General features: G+C 42.4%; 1 protein-coding gene across 1 annotated transcript; it reads left to right on the top strand.

Moving 5' to 3' along the window:
- The first annotated feature begins 4,826 nt into the window (after nucleotides 1–4,826).
- Nucleotides 4,827–6,257, top strand: LOC123182629 (acetylserotonin O-methyltransferase 1). Its single transcript, XM_044595262.1, has 2 exons — nucleotides 4,827–5,633; nucleotides 5,829–6,257. Exons 1-2 carry the CDS (start codon nucleotides 4,854–4,856, stop codon nucleotides 6,126–6,128), a joined length of 1,080 nt encoding a protein of 359 aa, XP_044451197.1. The 5' UTR covers nucleotides 4,827–4,853; the 3' UTR covers nucleotides 6,129–6,257.
- Nucleotides 6,258–9,397: the final 3,140 nt, after the last annotated feature.

Below are 9,397 nucleotides of genomic sequence, written 5' to 3'. Positions count from 1 at the left end.
TGTGTGTGCAAAACTGGCTTGCACCCGTTGTAGATGAACGTAGAGCTTATCACACCCGATCATCACGTGGTGTCTCGGCACGACGAACTTTGGCAACGGTGCATACTCAGGGAGAACACTTTTACCTTGAAATTTAGTGAGAGATCATCTTATAAAGCTACCGTCGAACTAAGCAAAATAAGATGTATAAAAGATAAACATCATATGCAATCAAAATATGTGACATGATATGGCCATCATCATCTTGTGCTTTTGATCTCCATCTCCAAAGTACCGTCATGATCTCTATTGTCACCGGCATGACACCATGATCTCCATCATCTTGATCTATATCAATGTGTCGTCACATGGTCGTCTCGCCAACTATTGCTCTTGCAACTATTGCTATCGCATAGCGATAAAGTAAAGCAATTATTTGTCACTTGCATCTTATGCAATAAAGAGACAACCATAAGGCTTCTGCCAGTTGCCGATAACTTCAATAAAACATGACCATCTCATACAATAAATATAGCATCATGCCTTGACCATATCACATCACAACATGCCCTGCAAAAACAAGTTAGACGTCTTCTACTTTGTTGCAAGTTTTACGTGGCTGCTATGGGCTGAGCAAGAACCGTTCTTACATGCGCATCAAAACCACAACGATAGTTTGTCAAGTTAGTGCTGTTTTAACCTTCTCAAGGACCGGGCGTAGCCACACTCGGTTCAACTAAAGTTGAAGAAAATGACACCCGCCAGCCACCTGTGTGCAAAGCACGTCGGTAGAACCAGTGTCGCGTAAGCGTACGCGTAATGTCGGTCCGGGCCGCTTCATCCAACAATACCGCCGAACCAAAGTATGACATGCTGGTAAGCAGTATGACTTGTATCGCCCACAACTCACTTGTGTTCTACTCGTGCATAAACATCTACGCATAAAACCAGGCTCTGATACCACTGTTAGGAAACGTAGTAATTTCAAAAATTTCCTACGCACACGCAGGATCATGGTGATGCATAGCAACGAGAGGGGAGAGTGTTGTCCACATACCCTCGTAGGCCGAAAGTGGAAGCGTTAGCACAACGCGGTTGATGTAGTCGTACGTCTTCATGGTCCGACCGATCCAAGTACCGAACGTACGGCACCTCCGAGTTCAGCACAGTTCAGCTCGATGACGTCCCGCAAACTCCGATCCAGCAGAGCTTCACGGGAGAGTTCCGTCAGCACGACGGCGTGGTGACGGTGATGATGATGCTACCGACGCAGGGCTTCGCCTAAGCACCGCTACGATATTATCGAGGTGGAATATGGTGGAGGGGGGCACCGCACATGGCTAAGAGATCAATTGTTGTGTTCTAGGGTGCCCCCCTGCCCCTGTATATAAAGGAGCAAGGGGGAGGCCGGCCGGCCCTTGTTGGCGCGCCAGGAGGAGTCCTCCTCCTCCTAGTAGGAGTAGGACTCCCCTCTTTCCTACTCCTACTAGGAGGGGGAAAGGAAGGGGAGAGGGAGAAGGAAAGGGGGGCGCCGCCCCCCCCCCCCTCTCCTAGTCCAATTCAGACCAGAGGGGGAGGGGCGCGCGGCCTGCCCTGGCCAGCCCTCTTTCTCTCCATTAAGGCCCATAAGGCCCATTACTTCTCCCGGGGGGGTCCGGTAACCCTCCAGCACTCCAGTTTTCTCCGAAACCACCCGGAACACTTCCGGTGTCTGAATATAGTCGTACAATATATCAATCTTTATGTCTCGACCATTTCGAGACTCCTCGTCATGTCCGTGATCATATCCGGGACTCCGAACTACCTTCGGTACATCAAAACACAAAACTCATAATACCGATCGTCATCTAACTTTAAGCGTGCGGACCCTACGGGTTCGAGAACTATGTAGACATGACCGAGACACGTCTCCGGTCAATAACCAATAGCAGAACCTGGATGCTCATATTGGCTCCTACATATTCTACGAAGATCTTTATCGGTCAAACCGCATAACAACATACGTTGTTCCCTTTGTCATCGGTATGTTACTTGCCCGAGATTCGATCGTCGGTATCTCAATACCTAGTTCAATCTCGTTACCGGCAAGTCTCTTTACTCGTTATGTAATGCATCATCTCGTAACTAACTCATTAGTCACATTGCTTGCAAGGCTTATAGTGATGTGCATTACCGAGAGGGCCCAGAGATACCTCTCCGACAATCGGAGTGACAAATCCTAATCTCGAAATACGCCAAATCAACAAGTACCTTCGGAGACACCTGTAGAGCACCTTTATAATCACCCAGTTACGTTGTGACGTTTGGTAGCACACAAAGTGTTCCTACGGTAAACGGGAGTTGCATAATCTCATAGTCATAGGAACATGTATAAGTCATGAAGAAAGCAATAGCAACATACTAAACGATCAAGTGCTAAGCTAATAGAATGGGTCAAGTCAATCACATCATTCTCCTAATGATGTGATCCCGTTAATCAAATGACAACTCATGTCCATGGCTAGGAAACTCAACCATCTTGGATTAACGAGCTAGTCAAGTAGAGGCATACTAGTGACACTATGTTTGTCTATGTATTCACACATGTATCAAGTTTCCGGTTAATACAATTCTAGCATGAATAATAAACATTTATCATGAAAATAAGGAAATAAATAATAACTTTATTATTGCGTCTAGGGCATATTTCCTTCAAAAACATCATCTCCATTGGGTGTGCGGCTCTTGTCAAGTCGGTTATCGCATCCCAAGTGGTCTACTTCATCACACCTCTTGTCATACCGCCAAGCATCCTACAAAGTGTTGACAAGCTCGAGAGGGCTTTCCTATGGGCCGGTTTGAATAAGACTACTGGAGCAAAATGCAAGGTGAATTGGGACATTGTGAGTAGGCCGCATGTTTATGGTGGGCTTGGGGTCCTTAACACAAACAAGTTCGCACGTGCTTTGCGCTTGCGATGGCCTTGGTTTGAATGGAAGGAGGCCACAAAGTTGTGGGTTGGGAGGGGGAACCCATGCGGTGAGGAGGATCTCAATTTTTTCTATGCCTCTACCACCTTCACCGTTGGAAACGGCGCGAAGACACCCTTTTGGGACTCTCCATGGCTGCTTGGACGCAAACCCAAAGACATTGCCCCGCTCATCTATGCTACCTCGGCGCGAAAAAAATGGAAGGTACGAGAGGCCCTCAAAAACAACACTTGCATCCTCAAAATTAGACCACCCAATGTTGTTTCCATTGAGCACATTAGGCAGAGATGATGACATTCTATGGAAGCACACAGTTAGTGGAGACTGCTCGGCGGCTTCTGCTTACAGGGCGCAATTTCTGGGCATGGTTCTCTCCCCATGGACCAAATGATTTGGAAGGTTTGGGCCCCTCCGAAAGTCAAGTTTTTTGCTTGGCTTGCGATTCAGGATAGGATTTGGACCGCCGATCGGTTGGCCATGCATGGATGGCCAAACTGTGGCCCTTGCCCCTTGTGCAGGGGTGTGCAAGAATGTGGGCCTCATCTCTTCTTCAAGTGTCGTTACACACTGAGGCTTTGGAACTTGGTCATTCAGAAATTCCACATCGACAACTTGGACACGTCCTCATGGCACATGGTTGACTCCGTCGAGGAGTGGTGGGCGAGCACAAGCGCAGCGGGCACTGCCAACAGAAAGGTCAAGGCTTCGATCACCATGCTCGTGTCATGGGTCATTTGAAATGAGAGGAACGCAAGAGTGTTCTGACAAAAGAGTGCTCCTCCGCCAATTTTGCTCAACATCATTGTGACAGAGGCCAAACTATGGATCATCGCCGGGCAAAGAGATTAGGGTCTTTTTTACTGCGAGAGTAATTGTTATGTCGCGTCTTGGGTGTGTTGTAACAAACTATATTCTCTCCTTATTTAATATATGAGGCAAAGCTTTTGCCTCCGTTTCAAAAAAAAAACAGAGGGCAGGATGTTCTTCGTCGTACGAAGGCCCGTCTTTAATCTTTCAGCCTAGCATTGCTGGTGGTACGTACTACGTAGTGTCCCTTTCTTTTCTGGTAAACGTGCACAGTCTTTTGTGTTGGTGTCTACAATTTCAACGGAATTGTCACAAAATCTTGTACTACACTCTCTTTCCTCATAATAAAACGGCGTGCAAGTCTTTGACGTGTTCTGAGAAAAAGAGTACGAAACTGAAACCCAAACCTGTTGTGTCGATGTCCTAGTACAAAGTGCGGACTGTACTGCCGCCCAATAGGCCACAAGTAAGTCAACAAGTGATGCGACATCTAGTACAACAGGAAGTGCATGTTTTACATAAACCTTACTCAATGGTTCGCACAGAACATGTTTTCCTGCCAAGTGCTTAAAATATTTTATTCAGGTAAAGATCTTTACAACGGGAAAATTTGTACAACCACTCAATAGGTGTGGCCAAAAACTCATCTCCTGTACTCTAATATAACAAATAACCCTCCTTAAAACATATACAAGTGTAGGATCTGCATTTAGATCTAAAATAAGTGGGACTCGGTTAATATAAAAATATCTCCTTGCACATGGCGATTTAATTTGTAGTAATGTGTGCCGATAGGCTTGACACATATACGTTCTTGTGTCAGGTTTGTAATAGAATGAGAATCATCAGCTACGTGGTGGAAGGAGCCCACAAGGGCATGGGGGCTCGCATTTTCCTGAATTTTCTCAGGACTTCTCAGCGATGTTAGTTCAGTGGAAGACAATGTTTTCGTAAACGGTGAGGCGCCTATGGTGATTTCATCAATCCTTAAATAACTAATTAGATGGCCCTACCTTATTCAGTACTATTTGCATATAAATAGACCAGCCACCATGAATGCATTCCACACACAACCAGAGAAACACAAGCTCAGCAAAAATGGCACCCACCCAAGAAAAGCATAGCTCTGAGGAGTTGCTCCGGGCTCAAGTTGATCTTTGGCACCACGCATTGGGATTTGTCAAGTCCATGGCACTCAAATGTGCAATGGAATTGCAAATCCCTAACACCATCCAGCACCATGGTGGGTCTATGACCCCTTCAGAATTGGCCGCAAAGATTGGGCTCCATCCGTCTAAGCTTCCTCGCTTACGGCGACTCATGCGTGTGCTCATTGTGTCAGACATCTTTGTTGTTCATGAAGTAGCCTCGCCAAACAAGGAGGTTGCTTACGGGCTTACCCCAACCACACGCCTACTTGCTATCGATGAAGTTAGATCAAACCTATCTCCCATTCTATCTTTGATACTTGATTCAACTGTCACTGCCCCCTTTTCTGGCATGCACTCATGGTTCCTAGACGAGCATTCCACGTCCCTGTTCGAGAAAGCTCACGGCCTTAACGTTTGGGAGATGGCTGCCCAGAACAGTACTTACAACCAGCTAATCAATGACGCGATGGTTTCTGATAGTAACTTTCTCATGGATATCATTTTGAGGGAGTGTTCTGGTGTATTTCTTGGCATAAAGTCGCTTATTGATGTCGCCGGAGGACATGGTGGATCTGCCAAGGCAATTGCTAAGGCGTTCCCGCAAATGAAATGCAGTGTGTTGGATCTCCCTCATGTGGTTGAAGAAGCTCCTACTTTCGACCATGTGTCGTTTATTTCTGGCGATATGTTTAAGTACATTCCACCAGCGGATGCTCTCTTCCTGAAGGTACGCCCTTTAGATTTTGTTTCTTCGCTTCGCACACATACCCAGTTTACAATAGGATGTCATAAAGTGTCTATTTAACCGCTTGTAGGTACAATTGAACAACTAAAGTAAGCTAAATAGCTTTTATGGAAAAACTCAACAATTAACAAATTACTGTGGCTAATCGTGACATTTTTTTTCTGATGTACATCTTAGTGGGTTTTCCATGACTGGGGTGATGAAGATTGTGTCAAGATACTGAAAAATTGCAAGGAAGCTATACCTTCCAGAGAAGCTGGTGGAAAGGTGATAATCATAGATATGGTGGTTGGATCTGGGCCAGATGAGATTATAACAAGGGAGACACAGGTTTTGTTTGATCTCTTTATCATGTGTTTTGAGGGGATTGAGCGAGAGGAACATGAGTGGAAAAGGATATTCATGGAAGCTGGGTTCAGCAACTACAAAATTATATCAGTGTTGGGAGTTAGATCTGTTATTGAGCTCTACCCTTGAACACTCCCATGAAAATTACGTGGTAATCAGTGTTGTATGTTAATAAACTGGCATGGCACGTGTGCTTTCTGGTTGCATGCCATTGGCCTAATGTGGTGAATAATATACTGTCTTATTGTATTTTTCCGAGGTGTGAGCGCTGTGATAAATGAATTAGCTCGCGTACTGTATCACAAATGTGTGTAGAAGGTTACTAGAATCTGTTTAAATTTTTTTTGTGGGAATTGGGGTAACATATGCTGATATTAATATGCTATGCCCATGTTTCAGTGCTCACTCTTGTTTTTCAGCGTTAGTACCTTCGTGAATCGATCTATGCATGTGTAAGTTGTTTAGATTACTGCGTATTATGCACGCTTGACAGTCCTGTGTGATCCCACATACTTTCTTCCATGGATGGTCACTCATGCGACTATGATTGAACTGAAATATGAATCTGCCATACAGGCATTAGTAAGCTGCACCCCCCATGCTGTTGTGTTCAAATTGTTGTTATCAATTATTCAGGTGATGCGTTCCTGAATGTCAGTTTAAATGGGACCAAAGGCACAGCCATTTTTCTGTTGCTCTCTGCCTCACACATACATGACTGTTTTGGAAGTATACACGTAGACTGTTTTGTGAAGTTCCACATTGTGACCATCCTCGAGTTCTGACTTCTGAAGATTACTTGCACTGAGTTGGATATACTTCTGTTAAGCTGGATATATTTTTGTGTCGACAAGGTTTGGCATTCGCGCCGGTCACCGGGATCAGTGGAGATAAAGAGTAGCATATCTTTGGCACCAAAACATTTGCTCCTGGACATAATTCTGATCTTGTGACTTGTGCTGGATATCATAAGAACCAAGAGACTATAGCAGTGTCAGCGTTGCTTCTTCAGGTGCTCGGAAACCCTATTATTCCGCAAGTCGTCCTCTGGAGGACGATGCGTGGGCCGAAACACTTTTTTTTTTTTACTTTCTCCAAATGTTGCCACCCAAGACCCAACTGAATTGTTTTACCCAGGAAGGAGAACCGTTAGTTCATACGAACCATTTCGTTTTCTACCACTTATCATAGATGGGTAGTGTTCCTATTGCCACCCAACTGAATTCTTTGTCTGATTTTTCCACATTTTTTTTTCGTAATACCGAATAAATTTTGCATTCCAGTTTTTTATTCTCGATGAGAAACGGTATGAGGAAATTGTTTTTCTCTGTTACTGCACAAGGAATAATATACTCATATTTCATCAACTTCTTGTGATTCGGTGTATTTCCTTGTTGTTGGACAAGATTTGCTAGTCGAGGATAACGCTATCCGCAGAATTTTTTTGTGCTGCCGAATCACCTTAGTGGAATAATGTTTCTAATAGTTGGTGAATACTGTTTGATTCTTCCTATTGCAAAACCAGATTTGCTGGTTGAGGATAGAGCAGCCGTGACAATTTATTATATTTTCTAACAACCTTTCTTAGTATTTTTATAATTATTTTTCTCACTTTATTTTTTCTCTTATTTATTATTCTTCATATTTTCTTTTCACGATTCTATTTCAACTTTGTTTTATTTCTTGCTTAATTTTCTTCCATTTTTCTTTCCCTCACCTATTTTTATCTCCTTCTTTTTGATTTTGCTGAAAAACCTTGTCATATTTCTTCCTTTTTAGTCTTCATGTGCTTCAATTCATGATTGATGCTATTTTACAAATTTATTTTGTAATAGTATGTTTCACGGGTATATGCAAATTTTCTGCTTGTTATATCTTTACCTAATATTAAAGGGAGAATTGTTTCTCCACTTTTCTTGGTCATACAGTCGGGCCCACATAAATTTTCGTCCGTCAGGCGTTTTCTCGTTCGTCCCGATTTGTTTTTTGCGAAAAAATTTAAGACGCACATAGCCACCATGGGCCGGCCCATTGGTACATCTCCCGCACTAGCGAAAAAAGTCATAGGAAAAAGAATACTCATATTTCATCAACTTCTTGTGATTCGGTGTATTTCCTTGTTGTTGGACAAGATTTGCTAGTCGAGAATAACGATATTCGCAGAATTTTGTTGTGCTGCCGAATCACCTTATTGGAATAATGTTTCTAACCGTTGGTGAACTGTTTGATTCTTTCTATTGCAAAACCAGATTGCTGGTTGAGGATAGAGCAACCGTGACAATTTATTATATTTTCTAACAACCTTTCTTAGTATTTTTATATTTATTTTTCTCACTTTAACTTTTTCTCTCATTTATTATTCTTCGTATTTTCTTTTCACGATTCTATTTCAACTTTGTTTTATTTCTTGCTTAATTTTCTTCCATTTTTCTTTCCATCAACTATTTTTATCTCCTTCTTTTTGATTTTGCTGAAAAACCTTATCATATTTCTTCCTTTTTAGTCTTCATGTGCTTAAATTCATGATTGATGCTATTTTACAAATTTATTTTGTAATAGTATGTTTCACGGGTATATGCAAATTTTCTGCTTGTTATGTCTTTATCTTTACCTAATATTAAAGGGAGATTTGTTTCTCCACTTTTTATGGTCATACGGTCGGACCCACATAAATTTTCGTCCGTCAGGCGTTTTCTCGTTCGTCCCGATTTGTTTTCTGCGAGAAAAAGTTAAGACGCACACAACCGCCATGGGCCGGCCCATTAGTACATCTCCCGCACTAGCGAAAAAAGTCCAAGGACAAAGAATACTGCCCCTCGAGGAACCGAACCAGGGCGCCCAAGCTAGAGGGGCTCAGAAAGGTAGCCCTCTAGCAGCGGCGTATTAAATTAAACTAGCAGCCACACCAGATACAGAGACCAAAAGAATTTTTTTTTGGCAAAAAACTGAATATATTTTAGAACACAAATATTTTGCAAAATTGTGAACAAAAAATTTAAATTCGAGCACTTAAAAAAATAACATTTTTTGTTATTTTTTAACCTGAATATGTTTTGAAACATGAACAATTTTTTTAAAACTAGGAGGTACTATACTATTTTTTTATTTGCGGACATTTTTTAGAAACACAAGAAATTGAACTTCGAATTTGAAAAGGCAAAGATTGTTCAAAACATAAATATTCTTCATAAATGGGAGGTACTATAGCTAACTTTTTTTAATCTATACCTACTAATAAAATGGGGTGAATTTTTGAAATACACCAACAAATGCATTGTTTTAATTTAATTTATTAAACTAGGGGTATGGAAGGAATCCTTTTCTTCGTCGCCTCCTCACATACGACCAACCTAGCTCAGCCCAGTGACACCCGTCACAATGCATGAGGAGTCCAATTA

This window comes from Triticum aestivum, chromosome 1D (genome assembly GCF_018294505.1).
Source record: "Triticum aestivum cultivar Chinese Spring chromosome 1D, IWGSC CS RefSeq v2.1, whole genome shotgun sequence".
In the NCBI taxonomy this organism is placed as follows: domain Eukaryota; kingdom Viridiplantae; phylum Streptophyta; class Magnoliopsida; order Poales; family Poaceae; genus Triticum; species Triticum aestivum.
This window is presented reverse-complemented; position numbering and strand designations above follow the sequence as displayed.

What these genes read in the sequence shown, in the direction of transcription:
- LOC123182629 (XM_044595262.1), top strand. Translation starts at nt 4,854, where the DNA reads ATGGCACCCACCCAAGAAAAGCATAGCTCTGAGGAGTTGCTCCGGGCT. An exon ending in CGGATGCTCTCTTCCTGAAG is followed by an intron (nt 5,634 to 5,828) that starts GTACGCCCTTTA and finishes TGTACATCTTAG; the next exon opens with TGGGTTTTCCATGACTGGGG.